This window comes from Salmo salar, chromosome 03, assembly GCF_965601325.2.
Source record: "Salmo salar chromosome 03, fSalSal1, whole genome shotgun sequence".
Taxonomy (NCBI): Eukaryota; Metazoa; Chordata; class Actinopteri; order Salmoniformes; family Salmonidae; genus Salmo; species Salmo salar.
In genome coordinates, this window is record NC_138293.1 from 8,284,520 (window position 1) to 8,306,764 (window position 22,245).

Genomic DNA, 22,245 nt, shown 5'->3' on the forward strand with positions numbered 1-22,245 from the left:
AATTGCTCGGTTGGTAGATCAGGGCGCTTGTAATGCCAGGGTAGTGGGTTTGATTCCTGGGACCACCATTACTTAAAATGTATTCACGCATGACTGGGAAATGCTTTGGATAAAAATGTCTGCTAAATGGCACATTATATTATATTATTATTACGTCAAGGTGAAATGAATAAATGTTGAATCTAAATAACATAATGTGTAGAGAATGAGTCTTACATTCCTTGATAAAATATATTTATCGTTCCAAAACCTGCTCATGACAATAGTTCAGGCACAAACCGCAGCTGAAACACAAATTGCTCAAAAACGAATGGTACGTAAGTGGTTTCTGACTGTGCAATTGAAATCAAGGTGAGAGTGAGGTTGGCTCTAAAATGCAGGTGCTGGGGAATGCAGTGCAATCAGGTTTAGGCAACTGCCTTATCTAGCCTTATCTCCTAAAATGTGGGTCTGAACCACTTTTGAAGGCTAAAACACAGCTAAACTAAAGACACTATAACAGCTGCTTGTCTTCACTATTCAAATTGATCATCATGATAAAATCCAGAAGAGTTGTCATGGCCCCCCAACTGCTTCTGTCCTCATGCTTGGTCTCTGTCTGTCTGTTCTCCCATAGCCTCACCAGTACCTCTGCACTGTCAGATACCTTTCGCCTTATAGCTTAGTCTCAGACATCACAACCACACCAAAACTCTACAAAATGTTAGAGAAAGCCCATGGTTCAAAGACAAAGCCTTTGTCAGTTCAAGATTTCCATCACAGTCAAGATTTTACAAAAAGGACTGTGTTTAAAAAGGCTAAACACAGTGTACTTGAGACTTCTGTACATCGATTTCTTGCTCTTTGTGAATCTATTTTCATAATGAATGATGTTGATATTGCTTCAGTTATTTTAATTTGAGACATCATGCATTGCTACAAATATCTTCATTCATCAATAATCTTTGCCCGACTTTTTTGGACCTGGCCTTATACCAATATTTAGGAATCCGATGGGGACAAATACCAATACACCCTAATGTCTATTGGTGTAATGTGTGGGAGGAGTAGCTGACCAGGAGGGTGAAGTTAATGATTACAGTATATTATGAAATGTTCAGATAGAAATGCGTTGTGTAGAACAGATTATTATTAATATTTTTGTTATTTTTATTTAACTAGGCAAGTCAGTTTTAAGAACAAATTCTTATGTACAATGATGGCCTACCCCAGCCAAACTCGGACGATGCTGGGCCAATTGTGCACCGCCCTATGGGACTCCCAACCACGGCCGGATGTGATGCAGCCACAAACGTGTCCATTTGATATCTAAGATTAAAACAGAGTTGAGTTTGCATATTAATGAATAGTTTCACAGACCAAATCAATCTGTAATATTGTGCATTTATCCCTGTTCTTTTCAAACCCCACACACATCTGTTGTGAACTACTCAGGTCAAGGCCTAGGGTTACCAGGTGCCATAGGCCTATGCAGAGCATAAAGATAAAAACCAAAAAAACAGGACAGTCCAATGATGCCATGAGTGAGTAAATATCCCAACTCAACTCTGTCTTAATGGGATAGTTCACTCAAATCACAAAATGTAATATTGGTTTCCTTACCTTGTAAGCAGTCTAAGACTGCGATCCATGCTTTTGTTGACCTGCCCATTGTCTCCAAATGCTAACGTTGTGTAAATAAAGTTTGATTTGAAAATGTCATTCAAAATAGCAATGCAAAACACTTTGCTTATTTGTCAAATCCTTCAGAATCTATGTGTTCTATTTGGCCTGGTTAAATGAAGGTTACATAAAAAATACATTAAATGTTGACATGAACCCAGTTAAAGCCAGTGAACATGTCTTCTATTCAACAATCTAACGTCAAATAAATATACCAACATAAAATTATAATTGACACATCTCTTCTCTCTAGCGGGCCAATATTGTGTTGGAATGCACAACTCCACTTCATGATAAGCCTAACTTCAAATATGCTCAATAGGCTACTACATTTTAAGATGATAAAATATGATGAACTTTCTTCGTTGTTATGACATTTTGTCATATCTTCTGAAATGCTTTTAAATGGTTAATTGTACTCATAAGGTACTGAATTAAAAACAAACCAAAACAACAGACCTTATAAGGATAGAGACAAACAAGGAAGCATGCAGAGGTGAAGAGGAGATAGAGGAGGGGTATGAGACAGATACACTATAAAAGCAGAGAGCGGTGAGTGAAAGAATTAGAAAGTCAAAAGAATAGAAAAGAAAGAGTTCACACTTTGGTAAGACAATTGTTTTACTTCTTGTATCCATTTTTTGCATCAATCTTTTATTTTTCTCCTTTAGCTAACTTATGCTCTTTTACCTGTGTTAATCAATACAAACAAACAGATAGAGAGACAGACAGACAGAAGACAAGATGAAGGTCCTACTCGTTCTGGCGATGATGTTCCTCGGGGCCTCTGCCCACCCCTGCCCCCATACCTTTGCAGGTGAGCATCAATGCTATCATGATCATGTCAAACCCAGAGTGGCTACTGTATACTTTGAGTTTGGAAGTGGTGTTGTTTTCAGTTTTAATTGTCTTTAGGGGTAAAATAACCAAATTATGAAAGAGGTTGGTTAAACATTTCCAGTTAAGATAGTCTGTTTATAAGGAATTGACTTAAGTCACAGAGTAACATATTTCTAATGTAAACTACTCAGAAGTGGTAGGGGGTATGTTGAGTCATTTTTTACATTCAGCATCACTACATCATAGTATTATTTCTAACAAATATATCTACATATATCTCAAGATGTTGTGTATCCCTGGAAATAATCAGAATTCATGTAAACATAACAGTTTTGAAAACATAGCTTGTCCAAAAAAAGAGGTCTCAGGGTATGGGGTAATAGAGAATGGGTAAGTTGAGCCGCCAGCTGTCTTGAACGGGGATGTTGTGCCAATTCATAGGCAAGTTCTCTACATTTGAGTCTACTAAGCTCATGAAAATGTCTGCCGGATTCTTGATATGTTTAATAAGATCAGACTCCATGTCATGACTCTATCAGACTCTATCAAAGCCTCTCTTTCTCACAGGAACATGTTTGTTTTCTTGTTTGTCAATGTTCCTCTTCAGTGTCACTCTGTCAATTTTTCCTCCCTAACTGCTGCTTGAATGGACTTTTTCCCTTCTCTCACTTCCTTGGCTGCTCTTTCAAGAACCTCAAGGGAGGCTAGACCCCTGCTTGTTTTGCATTTGTATACACGGGGCATGATCGTGCATTTTTATTGCTACAGAGCAGACACTACCTTGAGTTCATATGCATGACAAATGGAAAAAATACTATGCATATTATGTATAAAACTGACTAAATGTAATTAGCATTTGTATGGGGTGTGTTGAGCTATTGGCTTAACTTGTCCCTGGCCAAATGACACAATTTACCCCAAAGCAACCATTTTGACTGTATTAGCTCATGCAGCTACAGGGATGCACTTTCATGCTAGGTTTAGGACCTCATTTTGTTGCTTATAGAGACCCCAACTGATATATGAAAGAGTCTTAAAACAACCTATTTTGTTTTAGATACAAGCACCATGAAATCTATAACACAATACATTTATTTGACTTTGTGGAATTCCGTTTTTTGGAACTAGCAACACTTTCTCCATGTTTCTTCCTTCATGAAATGATGACCACTTCCTAAATGTTTGGTCACATTCATTTAATTAATGTCGTGTATGGTTTCCTAGAAACAAGGGGTTGCTCAACTAACCCGTTGGCACAACGTACCCCACTCTCCCCTACAGCCTTACCTCTGTTTTACTTGCTATATTATTAGCTCTGTCTGTTTGTATCACTTGTTTTCTCTCTCCTATCTCTCTTGTTCTCCCTCTTTTAGATAATTCAACAGTTAAACTACTAGAGAATTATGTCATTGAGCAATGCACTGGTCATGCTGCTTGGTACAAACTGGGGTCCTACTGTATTAAGCACTTCAACCAGATGTTGGACTATACGTCAGCTGAGGTAAATTCAGACTTCTCTCAGGTTTTATCCCACGTATCCATGATGTCTCAGTTAAAGGTAGACATACAGTAGTGTACCTCACCACTGGGCACAGATGTCACATCTAGTTTTGATGGATTGAGTTGTCAAGTATCGTGAATTCAAAGTGAAATAAACAACAATTTGAACCATGTCATTGGATTTAGGTTAAACTTTGGGTGAAAAAAAATCCTAAATTCCTGTACTGTACGCTAATGACTTTTTCCTAATCCAACCAGTTTTCCACATTGATTCAATGTCATCAGAAGGAAAAACATAGATTTTTTGATTGAAACGACATGGTAACAACTTTGATTTGATTTAACAAGTTTGTGCCCACTGGGTCTATATCTGCTGTGTGATTTTACCTCCATAAGTAACTCTCAAAGCATCATCAATATTAATCCAACTCTAAATATGTTTTCTCTGTTTCCTTAATGTCTACATCACACAGAATCACTGCAAATCTGTGAAGACTGGTGCTCATCTGGTATCAACCCACAATGCTGAGGAAAACAATGCCCTGGATGAATTCACTCAGTGGAGCAGCCGACCAAACCCTCGCATCTGGCTCGGTGGTTATGCACTAACTGACCCTTCACAGGTGTTAATAATCATAAGAACTAGTGGTGGGCACCAAAATCCATGATATCGATATTGCTTGATGTATCAATATGAGCAAGGCATATCGTGATATTGGTTTATCCCTTCCTGTTAACATACACTTTTATGTAAAAGGGTATACATGATTGTGCCTCTTACAGACCTTCTCACAGGCTCTCAACTGAGCATACATAATTGCCTGCTATTGGGCCATCGACAATGGATGGAAACTGGTTGGGTGGGTTTAGGCTTCTAGAACATTCGCACCTGGTCCAATGGGCAATCAGCAAGCCGTTGTCTAGACTTCATAGAACCGTGGAAGTCAACAGAAAAGTGAACATTCATGTGGTTGCAAGGTTGTCATGAAGCCAGTACATACACTGAGCGTATAAAACATTAGGAACACCTTCCTAATATTGGTTTTGAAAGCATTCCACAGGGATGCTGGCAAGGGAAATGTTGACTCCAATGCTTCCCACAGTTGTGTCAAGTTGGCTGGATGTCCTTTGGGTGGTGGACCATTCTTGATACACACGGGAAACTGTTGAGCATGAAAAACCAAGCAGTGTTACTTTTATTCACACACTCAAACCAGTGCGCCTGCCACCTACTACCATACCTCGTTCAAAGGCACCTAAATATTTTGTCTTGTCCATTCACCCTCTGAATGGCACATATACACAATCCATGACTCAATTGTCTCAAGGCTTAAAAATCCTTCTTTAGCCTGTCTCCCTTCCTTCATCTATACAAATGTAAGTATATTTAACAAGTGACATCGATAAGGGATCATAGCTTTAACCTGGATTCACCTGGTCAGTCTATGTCATGGGAAGAGCAGGTGTTCCTAATGTTGTTTACACTCATTGTATATCAATATTGTTTGGGGAAAAAATGCAACTGTATTGACATCAACTTTTTGATATCGGTGCCCATCACTAATATGAACTGACTAAAATGAATCTCAAAACAAGTAGTGTTCACTGTTCAAATTGGCCATCATTAGCAAAAGCAGGTGGGCAACACCAGTTATACCCCCTTGCTTGCCCCTATGTTTTGGTCAGTTATATGTCCTGCTCTCTCTCTCTCACAGGCTAGCAACTTCCTCTGGGCCGATGGGTCTAATATGGATTTCTTTGCCTGGATTCAGGAACCCAAGCAACCATCCGGTGATGGACGTTGCATGGAGATGAACTGGCTCGGTAAGCAAGGGATAACTGGCTGTGGTTGGAATTGTGCTGGTGAAACCTTTACATTTCTACTGCTTGAGTACTGGCACTTCTTCTAGAATATTCTGGGACCTTTTTTTTTATTCCAAAAGGTGTTGTGGGGGTGGGAGGCAAGAAAATGTTTCATTTTATTTTTGTTTCTGACATATCATGACATATTCTAAGAATACTATACATTTCTTTCATTTAACGTCTCCATCTCTATTCATCTTCTCAGAAACCGGCAAATGGAATGATAAACCATGTACCCAGAAGAACTTCTTTGTGTGTGCCTTTAAACCTGACGGAGTCTGCCCAAGAGTGGAAGATACCGATAGATTGGAGCCTGAGGTGTCTCAGTTGAATCCGATGACAGATGAGTAGTATATACCTGTCAGATATGCTTTGCCTTATATAGCTTTAGTCTCAGACATCACAACGACACCAGGACCCTGTAAAACGTTAGAGAAAACCCATGGCTCAAAGACAAAGCTTTTGTTGGATTAAAGATTTCCACATCACAGTCAGTTTCAATCCACCCAAAGTATGAATTTCTGATACTGGTTGTATTTGAATATTCTAAACACATTGCATTTGAGAATACTATATTTTGTCAGAAAACAATGTAACCCAATCTATTTTCTGGATGAATGGTGTTGATATTGCTTCAGTTGTTTGGAAGATGAGACATTACGCATTGCTTGGTTAGCAAATAAAAATGAATATTTTCATCCATCTTATCCATGACCTCCCTCTCTTTTCTAAACTGGCGATTCAACAAGTGTCTCCACAATTCCCTCTTGTGATTCCTCATGCAGCTGTAGGCCTATACATTTACCACAACTATTCACTTACTATGTAGACAGACAGTAAGTAATGCACTTCAAATGAGATGAACCCAATTCAATTCCCTAAATGGATATGTGCTGGTTGGGACAACATGCCACGAATAGATGATACTTTAGTTAACATCCACTATAAGATTAAAGGATGCTGCATCAGAGTGAGGGGCTGAAGCAGCCTTGACAGGTTAGAGATGGACAATAGGTTGAACCCATAGATTTAGAATGAAATCCCATACCTTCCCATTCATTGCCCTGTTGGAGTAGTGCACCCAAACAGAGAGCATGAGTGATTGGACTTCAATACATTTTCACGCAAGGCCACTTATTTTAAAAACAAGTAGACGCTATTGTAGCGTCGTTAGCTTAGCTCTGCTTTAGAAAGATTATACTCAAATCAGTCACATCGTTGGTTTAGAGCGCAGCTGTGCATTAGGTTAAACGTGATTGCTCTGTCCAAACAAGAATGAGTTCAGCTGAATTGCTGCAAAACTGTTAACAAGTCAAGTGTCTGTCCAATCAGCAACCTCTGATAAATAATGGGAAGGGGGCCGGTGCGGTTTTAGACACATGAACCAATGTGGCGTGCTTCTTTACATATGGCCAAAATATGTTTATCTTGTTATTAGAATTGCAGACTTCGCCCTCATTACAGGTAAACTGTCAAATTGTACAAATGCTGTGATTCCTTATAAACACGAGGGTTTCTCATGTGGAATTGCAAGGATTAATGTAGCCTAAATAAAGATGAGATTGTAGTTACATGAAAACATTTGTATTATTTGCCTTCCAGGTTTCTATTTTATGGAGCTCGATTGGTGAAATTAGGCTACAGAAATGATTGTAAATGAAGATGTTTCCATAATTGAATGATTTCTAATGAATAGCCTTGTTTTACATGGAAATGCTAAAGAAATATTGGACTTCCACTGTAGCCTAGGCTAACCTAGTCTTGTTTTCGATGGTGAGAGTTAATATATTACCCTGTTCAATTTAGAGTTGATCATTTAGGACATCTGTCTACAAAATTGCCCTGCATGGCACAGCCTAGTATTATAAGGGTGTACGACTTTCAAAATTGCTCAGTTGGTAGAGCAGGGTGCTTGTAACACCAGGGTAGTGGGTTTGATTCCTGGGACCACCCACATGTAAAATGTATTCACGCATGACTGTAAGACGCTTTGGATAAAAGTGTCTGCTAAATGGCACATTATATTATTATTATTATTATGTCAATGTGAAATAAATTGTAGTAAGATAATGTGTAGAGAATGAGTTTTACATTCCTTGATAAATGATGGTTTATTTGTCCTAAAACATGTTCATGAGGTTAGTTCAGCCACAAACCGCAGCTGAAACACAACTTGCTCTTCCACTAATGGTACAAGAGTAATTTTTGACTGTGCAATTGAAATCAAGGTGAGAGTGAGGTTGGCTCTAAAATGCAGGTGCTGGGGAATGCAGTGCAATCAGGTTTAGGCAACTGCCTTATCTAGCCTTATCTCCTAAAATGTGGGTCTGAACCACTTTTGAAGGCTAAAACACAGCTAAACTAAAGACACTATAACAGCTGCTTGTGTTCACTATTCAAATTGATCATCATGATAAAATCCAGAAGAGTTGTCATGGCCCCCCAACTGCTTCTGTCCTCATGCTTGGTCTCTGTCTGTCTGTTCTCCCATAGCCTCACCAGTACCTCTGCACTGTCAGATACCTTTCGCCTTATAGCTTAGTCTCAGACATCACAACCACACCAAAACTCTACAAAATGTTAGAGAAAGCCCATGGTTCAAAGACAAAGCCTTTGTCAGTTCAAGATTTCCATCACAGTCAAGATTTTACAAAAAGGACTGTGATTAAAAAGGCTAAACACAGTGTACTTGAGACTTCTGTACATCGATTTCTTGCTCTTTGTGAATCTATTTTCATAATGAATGATGTTGATATTGCTTCAGTTATTTTAATTTGAGACATCATGCATTGCTACAAATATCTTCATTCACCAATAATCTTTGCCTGACATTTTTTGGACCTGGCCTCATACCAATATTTAGCAGGCTGATGGGGACAAATACCAATACACCCTAATGTCTATTGGTGTAATGTGTGGGAGGAGTAGCCGACCAGGAGGATGAAGATAATGATTACAGTATATTATGAAGGGGCTGAAATCGGAGGACATAACGTTTCAGAATGTTCAGATAGAAGTGCAACATGTAGAACAGATATGATTGACACGCACGACTCAGCCCGTACTCTACACAGACTGGTGAGGCATAACCAATCAGAGCTGCAGTAGGCCTATATGCAAATAGACCATTGCCATATATGGATTTGTGCCATTTACTTTGATCTGGACTGTGTTTACAGCTGTGGTCGTGAGTAGATGTGCTTGTTTAGAGATCACAGTGAGAGCTGCATGTAGCCACATGTGCACATTTTGTTCATATCCTTTGCCAGTTAGTGAGTTATTAGCCAAGTTATAGATCATTTGTAGTCAGCAATATGGGAGGGATTGCTTCCTACAAGAGCTCAAAACGTTTACATTTCTTTTCATCTTTGAAAAGCAAGTCAAGTAAAGAGCATTTTTATGTCTTAAAGGGGCAGTGTTGTATTTTGAGACAGGCTTGAATAAGTTAAGTAGCCAATAGGCAGAGTGTAGCATAATTTGTCTGACTCTCTGTAATAATGCATTCTATTTTGTAAAGTGGTTTCTTGCATCAAACAACAACACAATTTTCAGTCACCTCCTTGTCTGAAGGACAAGTGGTTAAACAGGTTAATGTCAACAACTGGGGTACTGATCTCCCTCCATCTGATGGTTTCACCACTATTATGGTTGTTGTGGACAGATTGTCTAAATCCTGTTGTTTTATCCCTCTCTGTGGTCTCCCTACCACTCTCCAGGTCGCTGAGGTACTGTTCCAGCAGGTCTTCCGGAACTATGGCCTTCCGGAGGACATCGTCTCTGACCGTGGTGCCCAATTCACATCACGGGTATGGAAAGCCTTCATGGAGAAGCTGGGGGTCACGGTCAGCCTCACTTCCGGGTACCGGCCTCAGTCTGACGGGCAGGTGGAGAGGATGAACCAGGAGCTGGGGAGGTTCCTGAAGAGTCACTGCTAGGAGAGGCAGGGGGAGCGGGCACGATTCCTTCGGAGTACGCCCAGAATTCATTGCGTCACTCCTCCACCGGGCTGACTCCCTTCCAGTGTGTTCTGGGTTATCAGCCAGCCATGGCTAAATAGACCCCGAGCCAGACCGAAGCTCCTGCGGTTGACGAGTGGTTCAGGCACGCAGAAAATGTTTGGAACGATGCCCAAGTGAGGCTCCAGCGCATCGTCCGCCGCCAGAAGGAGCAGGTGGATCGCCACCGTAGTGAGGCTCCCGTGTTCCATCCTGGTGATCGCGTCTGGCTCTCCACCAGGAACCTCCCACTCCGCCTGTCCTGTATGAAGCTGAGCCCCCGGTTTATGGGGCCGTTCAAGGTCCTCCAGAGGGTCAACAAGGTGACATATAGATTACAGCTCCCCACCAACTACCGGATCTTACCCTTTTTTCATGTTTCCCTCCTCAGGCCGGTGGTTCCTGGACCCCTGGCTGATGCCATCCCCACGACACCCCTCCGGAGGCCTCCCCTGGACATCGAGGGAAGCCCCGCCTATGCCGTCAGATCCCTCTTGGATGTTGTGGGGGTCGGCTTCAGTATGTGGTGGACTGGGAGGGGTAAGGTTCAGAGGAGCAGTGTTGGATTCCGATGGATGACATTCTAGATCCCAACGTCATCTGAGATTTCCAACTTCGCAATCCACACTGGCCCGCTCCTCACCCTCGAGCTGTCCCCCTGACCGGTGTCAATCTTCAGCTGGAGCTGGGCGTCAATGGGGGGGGTATCGTCACGTCTACTCCCGCTTTGGCGCTTGATGTCGCCGGTTTACTAACCACCGGTCCTGGTAACCGATCATTATGCACACCTGTGCCCCATCATTAGTCTCACCTGGACTTCATCACTACCCTGATTACTTACCCTTTATCTAGCCCACTGTAGCATTACTCATCAGGCAGTATTGGTTTTGGTTACATTCAGTACGCTTCTCCTGTTTTGTATATTATTCATGTTTATTATTATTAAACTCACCTTCTGCACTTGTTTCCTGACTCCCTGCGTATACATTACAGTTATGATCAAATAGCTACAGTAACCTACTTGGCTGTAACTTAAAGCAGATACAGCCTCAGTGTTCACAGTAAACGTGCACTGGAAGTTACTGAATATTCAATTTTGTGCTCAGCAGAGCTGAAATTTGCTCAGTGCCGGAAAAAAATTGAGGGAACATTGGTGGCCACGCATGACGCCAACTCCATCAAGTTTGCTGACAACACAACAATGGTAGGCCTGGTCACCAACGGCAATGAGACAGCCTACAGGAAGAAGGTCAGAGAACTGGCAGTGTAGTTCCAGGACACCAGAGGTTTGGAGAGGGTCAAGAGCTGAAAGTTCCTCGGTATCCACATCACTGAGGACTTAACATGGTCCTCTCACACCAGAACAGTCGTGAAGAAGGCACGGCAATGCCTCTTTTCCCTCAGGAGGCTGAAACAATAAATGTGAGGAGCTCTAAATTAAAACAACTTAACTTCCTGATGAGCCAGGTCACATGACAGAGGTCAAGGTAACATTAACTGGGCATATCTAAAACAACCAGCAGGGGGAGACAAACACACCCAAATGGTAAATGAATACTCACGTAACAGAACGACTATTGATTTGATGCATTACTCCATTACGCTGCTGTGTACTGATTATTGGTTGCCATTACCATTAGAATGTTATCTATTTCTAATCTATTTATCCTGCTACTGGTCACTATTACTCCTGTTTACATGTATATATTACCATCAGTATATTACCATAAGTATTTACACTGAGTATACCAAACAGGAACAATTTCCTAATATTCAGTTGTGTCAAGTTGGCTGGATGTCCTTGGTGGACCATCCTTGATACACATGGGAGACTGTTGAGTGTGAAAAACCCAGCAGAGTTGTAGTTCTTGATACAAACAGGTGTGCCTGGCACCTACTACCATACCCCGTTCAAAGGCCCTTAAATCAGTTGTCTTGTCCATTCACCCTCTGAATGGCACACATACACAATCCATGTCTCATTTGTCTCAAGGCTTAAAAATCCTTCTTTTACCTGTCTCCCTTCCTTCATCTATATGGATTAAAGTGGATTCAACAAGTGACATCAACAAGAGATCATAGCTTTAACCTGGATTCCCCTGGTCAGTTGATGTCACGGAAAGAGCAGGTGGTCCTAATGATATGTGCACTCACTGTATATCAATAGTGTGTGTATAGTCCCATGTGGCTCAGTTGGTAGAGCATGGTGTTTGCAACGCCAGGGTTGTGGGTTCGATTCCCACAGGGGACCAGTACAAAGAAAAAAAAGAAATAAAATGTATGAAATGTATGCATTCACTACCGTAAGTCGCTCTGGATAAGAGCGTCTGCTAAATGACAAAAATGTATGGGGAAAGAATGCAACTGTATTAATTGACTAAAATGAATCTCAAAACAAGTAGTGTTCACTGTTCAAATTGGCCAGCAAAAGCAGGTGGGCAAAACCAGTTATACCCCCTCGCTTGCCCCTATGTTTTGGTCAGTTATATGTCCTGCTCTCTCTCTCTCACAGGCTAGCAACTTCCTCTGGGCCGATGGGTCTAATATGGATTTCTCTGCCTGGATTCAGGAACCCAAGCAACCATCCGGTGATGGACGTTGCATGGAGATGAACTGGCTCAATAAGCAAGAGAGGGGAGGGATAACTGGCTGTGGTTTGAATTGTGCTGGTGAAACCCCTACATTTCTACTGCTTGAGTACTGGCACTTCTTCTAGAATATTCTGGGACCTTTTTTTTTATTCCAGGTGGTGTTGTGGGGATGAGAGGAAAGAAAATGTTTCATTTTATTTTTGTTGATGACATATCATGACATATTCTAAGAATACTAATCATTTCTTTCATTTAATATCTCCATCTCTATTCATCTTCTCAAAAACCAGCAAATGGAATGATAAACCATGTAGCCAGAAGAACTTCTTTGTGTGTGCCTTTAAACCTGACGGAGGCTGCCCAAGAGTGGAAGATACCGATAGATTGGAGCCTGAGGTGTCTCAGTTGAATCTGATGACAGATGAGTAGTACAGTGGGGGGAAAAAGTATATGATCCCCTGCTGATTTTGTACGTTTGCTCACTTACAAAGAAATGATCATTTTATAATTTTAATAGTAGGTTTATTTGAACAGTGAGAGACAGAATAACAACAAAATAATCCAGAAAAACGCATGTCAAAAATGTTATAAAATGATTTGCATTTTAATGAGGGAAATAAGTATTTGACCCCTCTGCAAAACATGACTTAGTACTTGGTGGCAAAACACTTCTTGGCAATCACAGAGGGCAGACGTTTTTTGTAGTTGGCCACCAGGTTTGCACACATCTCAGGAGGGATTTTGTCCCACTCCTCTTTGCAGATCTTCGCCAAGTCATTAAGGTTTCGAGGCTGACATTTGGCAACTCGAACCTTCAGCTCCCTCCACAGATTTTCTATGGGATTAAGATCTGGAGACTCCCTTGGCCACTCCAGGACCTTAATGTGCTTCTTCTTGAGCCACTCCTTTGTTGCCTTGGCCGTGTGTTTTGGGTCATTGTCATGCTGGAATACCCAGCCACGACCCATTTTCAATGCCCTGGCTGAGGGAAGGAGGTTCTCACCCAAGATTTGACGGTACATGGCCCCGTCCATCGTCCCTTTGATGCGGTGAAGTTGTCCTGTCCCCTTAGATGAAAAACACCCCCAAAGCATAATGTTTCCACCTCCATGTTTGACAGTGGAGATGGTGTTCTTGGGGTCATAGGCAGCATTCCTTCTCCTCCAAACACAGCGAGTTGAGTTGATGTCAAAGAGCTCCATTTTGGTCTCATCTGACCACAACACTTTCACCAGTTGTCCTCTGAGTCATTCAGATGTTCATTGGCAAACTTCAGACGGGCATGTATATGTATTCTTGAGCAGGGGGACCTTGCGGGCGCTGCAGGATTTCAGTCCTTCACGGCGTAGTGTGTTACCAATTGTTTTCTTGGTGACTATGGTCCCAGCTGCCTTGAGATCATTGACAAGATCCTCCCGTGTAGTTCTGGGCTGATTCCTCACCGTTCTCATGATCATTGCAACTCCACGAGGTGAGATCTTGCATGGAGCCCCAGGCCAAGGGATATTGACAGTTCTTTTGTGTTTCTTCCATTTGAGAATAATCGCACCAAATGCTGACACCCTCTCACCAAGTTGCTTGGCGATGGTCTTATAGCCCATTCCAGCCTTGTGTAGGTCTACAATCTTGTCCCTGACATCCTTGGAGAGCTCTTTGGTCTTGGCCATGGTGGAGAGTTTGGAATCTGATTGATTGCTTCTGTGGACAGGTGTCTTTTTTACAGGTAACAAGCTGCGGTTAGGAGCACTCCCTTTAAGAGTGAGCTCCTAATCTCAGCTCGTTACCTGTATAAAAGACACCTGGGAGCAGGAAATCTTTCTGATTGAGAGGGGGTCGAATACTTATTTCCCTCATTAAAATGCAAATCAATTTATAACGTTTTTTACATGCGTTTTTCTGGGTATTTTTTTGTTATTCTGTCTCTCACTGTTCAAATAAACCTACCATTAAAATTATAGACTGATCCTTTCTTTGTCAGTGGGCAAACGTACAAAATCAGCAGGGGATCAAATACTTTTTCCCCCACTGTATACCAAGCTTTTTATATACAAAGCCTTTTACATTTAAATTTAGCTCGTCATGCAAATTTTGCTTTTAGCGACCCGCAGAAACAACTTTGAAGGTGAATAACACCAAAATATAAAATCCTCAAAAATTGTTACTAGAAACCTGCACCTCTGTCAATAGAGCTCGATGCTTATGAATCAGATTTATAATGTTATGAAATCTGACTTTAATGTTGATGATATGTTCAAGAAAGAACCCACTGAACAATTAATAACATGAATTATCATATTTCTATTGGTAAAATGTATTTTATAATACAAGGAAGTGGAACTTCATCACCAAAGCAATCTCTCTTGGCAGTGTGGGTGGACTCCCTACTTAATTAAGGCACTGTTCTTTCACACACCGGACCCATAAAGCTAGAAAGAGTTGGCAGCCTTTGGCAGACAAGATGGCCTACCTGTGGCTGCTCTGAGGCCCCTCTCAGCATGGCCAGGTGGGTGAGCAGTACATTTTTTACATTTACATTTTAGTCATTTAGCAGACGCTCTTATCCAGAGTGACTTACAGTAGTGAAAGCATACATTTCATTTCATGCATATTTTTTTTTTTTTTTTTTTTTTTTTTTTTGTACTGGCCCCCCGTGGGAATCGAACCCACAACCCTGGCGTTGCTCACACCATGCAGGCGTTGCAAACACCATGCCCTACCAACTGAGCCACAGGGAAGGCCAAGCAGTCTGACCAGGATGAAGGGGGTGAGGGACATGTTTTTGGTGTCCAGGGTGTCTGGGTTGTCCCTCCTCTGAGGGTCTCCCAGGATGTGGCCAGTCCTTGTGAGATCTCCCCTAAGAGGACACGTTCAGTTATTGGTCATGACATGAGATCTGGAGCCATGTATAAAATGGATCAGAAAACACTCTAAGAAAAAAAGGGTTCCAAAAGGGTTCTTGTCTTCGTAGGAACCCTTTTTGGTTCCAGGTTGGACCCTTTGGGGTTCCATGTAGAACCCTCTGTGGAAAGAGTTGTACATGGAACCAAAAGGGTTCTACCTGGAACCAAAAGGGTTCTTCAAAGACTTATCCTATGAGGATAGATGAAGAACCCTTTTTCTAAGAGTGGTGGGAGTGCTGGTCTAGGATCAGGTCCCTCCTGTCCATATACTTTAGTATTATTTTAAAGGCCAAACTGATCTTACATCAGCACTCCTACTCTGATGCTTTGGCAGTAATATCTATGTTGGACCCTTAGAGAGCTGACTTACTGCTGTAGCTCCATCTTCTGGAAACCAGTCAAGGGAACATGGTTCTCCCCTCCAATCTCCACCCTACACTCTAGACATTGTGCCTTATGGGTGGGTTGACCACACTGCAATAGAGTGAGTAAATCAGTTGGCTGTTTGCTTAGCTAATGAACATAAAATATGAAACTAACGCAATTTTACATGAAGAACTTTGCTTACCTTATCCACAACACAGGGGTGACCATTCGGACAAGCTGTTGAGATTTGAGTCAAAACTGAGCTTATTATTACAGAAATGTCATTGTTTTTAACCCAAAATTGTATTAGCTGAATCTGAAAATAACAATTAATTTATATGTCTATACTGTCTATATGCTTCCTGTAGCACGATGTTAACAAATACAATTTCACAGAGGTGTAACTCGGATGATTTACTCAAAGTTCAAGTTATAGTACATGCATTTATCAGGTTAGGATTCAAAATGTCTGTACTTACAGTACCAGGAGAGTCCATAATCCACTTCACTCTGTGTTATAAGCCTTTGAGCGACAGCCAGCATGTCCTCAGGCATTGTGGGTAGAAAGGCACTCTGTTGGGATAGACATAAGCAGATAAAGACAACTCTCACAGTCAACAAGGAGAAAGTCAATGTAAGATATTGACAGGTGCTGATGAGAATCATACCAGCATATTGTTGGGAGACAGGCCAAGCTGCTGAAGAGGTGTGAGCAGCCCTTCTGTCCCAGTGAGCAGCACAGCAGACATGTGGACAACCAGCTCTATAAGGGTGTGCTCCACACTGGACCGGTCTGCCAGGACACTCAGTCCTCCCATCCTGTTGTGAACCAATTATTTGGCAAAGTCCCTCACTTCCCTGCAATTTAGGTACCTTGATCCCTCGATGAAGTCCTCAAGTGCTTTGCATTGCTGGAGGAATAAAACAAAGTCAGACATTTTGGATAAATGTAATTGGGATTTTCTGAAGTCTACAAAAAGTCAATATAATTCAAAGTATAACTATTATAACATAAAAATCAGAATAGTTTGCCAACTCTATCGTTAGTTGTGGGCTAACAGTTTTCCCTCTGATGTGGAGTTGAAGGAGATGGTCTAACGTGTATAGCTTAGGGGCGGGGTAGGGGGCTGTGTTCCTACCTTAGGGGTGGGGTGGAGGCCTGTGTTCCTACCTTAGGGGCGGGGTGGAGGCCTGTCTTCCTACCTTAGGGGTGGGGTAGGGGCCTGTCTTCCTACCTTAGGGGCGGGGTAGGGGGCTGTCTTCCTACCTTAGGGGAAGGTGTAGAGGCCTGTGTTCCTACATTAGGGGCGGGGTGGAGGCCTGTATTCCTACCTTAGGGGCGGGGTAGAGGCCGGTCTTCCTACCTTAGGGGTGGGGTGGAGGCCTGTCTTCCTACCTTAGGGGTGGGGTGGAGGCCTGTCTTCCTACCTTAGGGGCGGGGTGGAGGCCTGTCTTCCTACCTTAGGGGCGGGGTGGAGGCCTGTCTTCCTACCTTAGGGGTGGGGTGGAGGCCTGTCTTCCTACCTTAGGGGTGGGGTGGAGGCCTGTCTTCCTATCTTAGGGGCGGGGTGGAGGCCTGTCTTCCTACCTTAGGGGTGGGGTAGAGGCCTGTCTTCCTACCTTAGGGGTGGGGTGGAGGCCTGTGTTCCTACCTTAGGGGTGGGGTGGAGGCCTGTCTTCCTACCTTAGGGGTGGAGGCCTGTCTTCCTACCTTAGGGGTGGGGTGGAGGCCTGTGTTCCTACCTTAGGGGTGGGGTAGAGGCCTGTATTCCTACATTAGGGGTGGGGTAGAGGCCTGTGTTCCTACCTTAGGGGTGGAGGCCTGTCTTCCTACCTTAGGGGTGGAGGCCTGTCTTCCTACCTTAGGGGTGGAGGCCTGTCTTCCTACCTTAGGGGCGGGGTAGAGGCCTGTGTTCCTACCTTAGAATGGGGGTAGAGGCCTGTCTTCCTAACTTAGGGGTGGGGTAGGGGCCTGTCTTCCTAACTTAGGGGTAGAGGCCTGTCTTCCTACCTTAGGGGTAGAGGCCTGTATTACTACCTTAGGGGTGGGGTGGAGGCCTGTATTCCTACCTTAGGGGCGGGGTAGAGGCCTGTATTCCTACCTTAGGGGCGGGGTAGAGGCCTGTGTTCCTACCTTAGGGGTGGGGTGGAGGCCTGTATTCCTACCTTAGGGGCGGGGTAGAGGCCTGTGTTCCTACCTTAGGGGCGGGGTAGAGGCCTGTGTTCCTACCTTAGGGGCGGGGTAGAGGCCTGTATTCCTACCTTAGGGGCGGGGTAGAGGCCTGTCTTCCTACCTTAGGGGCGGGGTAGAGGCCTGTGTTCCTACCTTAGGGGCGGGGTAGAGGCCTGTATTCCTACCTTAGGGGTGGGGTAGAGGCCTGTATTCCTACCTTAGGGGCGGGGTAGAGGCCTGTATTCCTACCTTATGGGCGGGGTAGAGGCCTGTCTTCCTATCTTAGGGGTGGGGTAGAGGCCTGTGTTCCTACCTTAGGGGCGGGGTAGAGGCCTGTGTTCCTACCTTAGGGGCGGGGTAGAGGCCTGTGTTCCTACCTTAGGGGTGGGGTAGAGGCCTGTCTTCCTACCTTAGGGGCGGGGTAGAGGCCTGTATTCCTACCTTAGGGGCGGGGTAGAGGCCTGTATTCCTACCTTAGGGGTGGGGTGGAGGCCTGTGTTGGCTGCTCGGTACAGACTGGTGACTTCTCTGAAAAGAGACAGCAGGACATACAAGGTCCGCCTCCTTGCAGGTGCAGTACATCTCTACAACAAAACAACACACAAAGATGAGGACAAATTCACCAAACATCCATAAACTCTTAGGTTAGAAATAGTTTTAATAAAACTAATACACACACACACACACACACACACATTACATACAGTGGTATTGAGTTTAGTGGAGTTAAACTAATACCTGACAGGTATCCTCAATCTCCTGCACACTGTCCTCTAGTACTGCTTTGGCAACAGCCTCGCGGATATCCTGGTAGTCGTCTCCATAGACGAGATACTGGTCCATCTGGCCAACATCTTCATTCTGCATACAAGACGATGGAAGACCCTGATATCTAGAACATCGTCCTTCACAGTACTAGCTAGGAAATACACATCATTGTATCTAACCCGCTCAGGTCCTCTTTAGAAACATGTTTGTAAACAATAGAGAACAGGAAACAGGGCCGATGGGTAATTTCAACAGTTTAAAACAAATGGAGTATGAAACGTTTCATGAAACCCTGTGATGTACCTGCTGCTGCAACTCTTCAGGAAAAAGCCACCTGTACTTCTCTGTATCCTTCAGCATTCTCTGGACATACTCTACACCGTGCTGGCTGCTGACGTTGCGGATCAGGTAAACCCGGTACCAGTCGTTCTTACTCTCCTTACACAGGAACTCCTCGACAACATCCTGAGGATTTTCACATTCCCCTGCACACAATGTGAGGAACCGAGGACAGATCTTGGATCAGTCAGTCAAAGTGATTGCAAGCATTCTTTATAAAACATTCCGTATAAAAAAACAACTATAATTCATTTACACCAACAAGCACAATTTTGAAAGCAACAAGGATCAGAATTCATGACGCCATATTGACTGAGTGTTTTTACCAGACTGTATTACATTTACATTTTAGTCACTTAGCAGACGCTCTTATCCAGAGCGACTTACAGTAGTGAATGCATACATTTCATGCATTTTTTTGCTATGGAGCAGGTGTGCAGCCATGTCCAGGCATAGACGGACCCTCGCGATCTGTTGCAGGTACTCTATTGTGACGGTCTCAGCCGACGTAGTGACAAAGTCCAGGAAGTGACGCAAGAACTCAGTCTCATTCTGCAGGTAGGCCTGCTGATCTGCAGGCTTCTGGCATTCATGTGGCTTTCTGTCGAACATGGAGTCCTGCAGAAAAACAGTTATAAACATCTATTCCATTTATTTAACCTTTATTTATCCATAAAGTCCCGTTGAGGTTAGAAGACCTCTTTTACAAATAGAATAGTGATAGCACTCCATTGATTTAGGGTGAAATCCTGTCAGATCCTACCTCAAGGCAGTTGATGTAGAGCGCATAAAGTTCATTTTTATCCTCAGCCTCTAGAATGTTGCTCTCTTCTATCAATGTCAAATACTGCTGCAGATATTCTTTGACGTCATCAAAGCTAAAAAAAAAAAAAAAAAAAAAAAAAGAGTTAATTTTCAGTCAAATGTTTGATAACATCTGAAACCAACTGAATTGCGTTGCTGGTTACAGCAGCATTGCAGTGATACACTACATGACGAAAAGTATGTGGACACCAGCTCGTCAAACATCTCATTGCAAAATCATGGGCATTAATATGGAGTTGGTCCCCCCCCCCCTTTGCTGCTATAACAGCCTCCACTCTTCTGGTAAGGCTTTCCACTAGATGTTGGAACATTGCTGCGAAACTTGCTTCCATTCAGCCACAAGAGCATTAGTGAGATTGGGTACTAATGTTGGGCGATTAGGCCTGGCTTGCAGTTGGCATTCAAATTCATCCCAAAGGTGTTCGATGGGGTTGAGGTCAGGTCTCTGTGTAGGTCAATCAAGTTCTTCCAAACCGATCTTGACAAACCATTTCTGTATAGACCTCGCTTTGTGCACGGGGGCATTGTCATGCTGAAACAGGAAAGGGCCTTCCCCAAACTGTTGCCACAAAGTTGGAAGCACAGAATCGTCTATAATGTCATAGTATGCGTTAGCGTTAAGATTTTCCTTCACTGGAACTAAGGCGCCGAGCCCGAACCATGAAAAACAGCCCCAGACCATTATTCCGCTTCCACCAAACTTTACAGTTGGCACTAAACATTGGGGCAGGTAGCATTCTCCTGGCATCCGCCAAACCCAGATTCGTCCGTCAGACTGCCAGATGGTGAAGCGTGAGTCATCACGCCAGAGAACACGTTTCCACTGCTCCAGAGTCCAATGGCGGCAAGCTTTACACCACTCCAGCCGACGCTTGGCATTGCGCATGGTGATCTTAGGCTTGTGTACGGCTGCTCGGCCATGGAAACCCATTTCATGAAGCTCCCGACAAACAGTCCTTGTGCTGACGTTGCTTCCAGAGGCAGTTTGGAACTCGGTAGTGGAGTGTTGCAAACAAGGACAGACAGTTTTTACGCAGTAAACGCTTCAGCACTCAATGGTCCCGTTCTGTGAGCTTTTGTGGCCTACCACTTCGCAGCTGAGCCATTGTTGCTCCTAGACGTTTCCACTTCACAATAACAGCACTTACAGTTGACCGGGGCAGGTCCAGCAAGGCAAACATTTTACGAACTGACTTTCTGGAAAGGTGGCATCCTATGACGGTGCCATGTTGAAAGTCACAGAGCTCTTCAGTAAGGCCATTCTACTGCCAATGTTTGTCTATGGAGATCGCATTGCTGTGTGCTCGATTTTATACACCTGTCAGCAACGGGTGTGGCTGAAATAGCTGAATCCACTCATTTGAAGGGGTGTCCACATACTTTTGTATATATAGTGTATAAACAACATTTATTTCCTGGTTCACTCACGTGTACTTGAGCAGAAGCTTGAGTATCACTGATCGCACCACAGGATTCTTGTCCATAGACTCATCAAATGGTGAGAAATCTTTGGTGTGTATCTGACTTTGTGCTGGTACAAATATAATACATATCAGAACACAGATAAAAACATTTTACTGAGCCACAATCTTCCCTCTGGTCTGTTTAATGCTTAAAATGTCAAAAAGAATACAGGAACAAATGGAATCTAAACACTATAATTTTGGCTAGTGTGTGTGTGTGTGTTGAGGGTACCTCTGATGAGTGGGATGGGTTCTGTCTCAACCATGAGGAAGGACAACAGGTGCAGGATGACACCTTTTGATGGGGGGATGTTGTCCTTGAAGCACACAGTAGTGACCAGGTCTATGAAAAACGCATTGCAACTCTGCCTGAACTGAGCGTTTAGTGTGATGCAAGCTCTGCAAAACCATAGTAGACAGATTAGACAGATAAGACGGTTAACAGGGAAAGACATGTCCTTTATCATTGGTTATCCAGATTTAAAAAAAAGGGTAAAACACACCCACCTTATGTCCTCAGTCACTTTGACCTCGAAGTCATCTGGGAGTTCGTGTTTGCACGTGGGGCAGTACATTTGGCCTGTGTTGAGACATCCTCTGACACAGGTCAGACAGAACATGTGGTGGCAGGGCAGGTCCACGGGGTCTTGTGGTTCCCCCATGCACACACGGCACTGGAAACCAAACCTAAAGAGAAAAAAATAGCTGCCGTTATTAAACATCAAATTCTGTATACAGCTTATCAACCACAGCGAATAATGTAGACATATAATATGAATAGACTTTTACACTAAATAAATTATATCATATAGACTTACTTGCAAATCAGATCACTTGCTTTTTGCTTGCAAGTCTTCAGTACTGTAATGATGGCCGCAAATGGTTCCTCCGATTTTACGTGTGAGTTTTTTGCCAGAATCTGCCACACGAGATAATTAGCAGTCACATAGATTAGTTAAA

At 43.2% G+C, this 22,245-nt stretch overlaps 2 protein-coding genes across 2 annotated transcripts; one reads left to right on the forward strand and one right to left on the reverse strand.

Annotated features, from left to right (window-relative positions):
- The first annotated feature begins 2,205 nt into the window (after window positions 1-2,205).
- Window positions 2,206-6,572, forward strand: LOC145877536 (C-type lectin lectoxin-Thr1-like). The gene is made up of 6 exons (XM_082973243.1): window positions 2,206-2,269; window positions 2,379-2,479; window positions 3,876-4,003; window positions 4,476-4,625; window positions 5,718-5,826; window positions 6,071-6,572. The coding sequence occupies exons 2-6, from the start codon at window positions 2,407-2,409 to the stop codon at window positions 6,214-6,216; spliced, it is 606 nt and encodes a 201-aa protein (XP_082829369.1). The 5' UTR covers window positions 2,206-2,269; window positions 2,379-2,406; the 3' UTR covers window positions 6,217-6,572.
- Window positions 6,573-10,443: 3,871 nt separating this feature from the next.
- Window positions 10,444-22,179, reverse strand: LOC106597461 (E3 ubiquitin-protein ligase rnf213-alpha-like). Its single transcript, XM_082973047.1, has 15 exons — window positions 22,104-22,179; window positions 21,793-21,972; window positions 21,518-21,684; window positions 21,251-21,353; window positions 19,761-19,875; window positions 19,385-19,615; window positions 18,962-19,123; window positions 18,629-18,751; window positions 18,332-18,474; window positions 16,386-16,536; window positions 16,197-16,290; window positions 15,920-15,954; window positions 15,722-15,825; window positions 15,173-15,305; window positions 10,444-10,545 (listed from the first exon to the last, which is right to left on the reverse strand). Exons 2-15 carry the CDS (start codon window positions 21,945-21,947, stop codon window positions 10,444-10,446), a joined length of 1,818 nt encoding a protein of 605 aa, XP_082829173.1. The 5' UTR covers window positions 21,948-21,972; window positions 22,104-22,179.
- Between the last annotated feature and the right edge of the window lie 66 nt (window positions 22,180-22,245).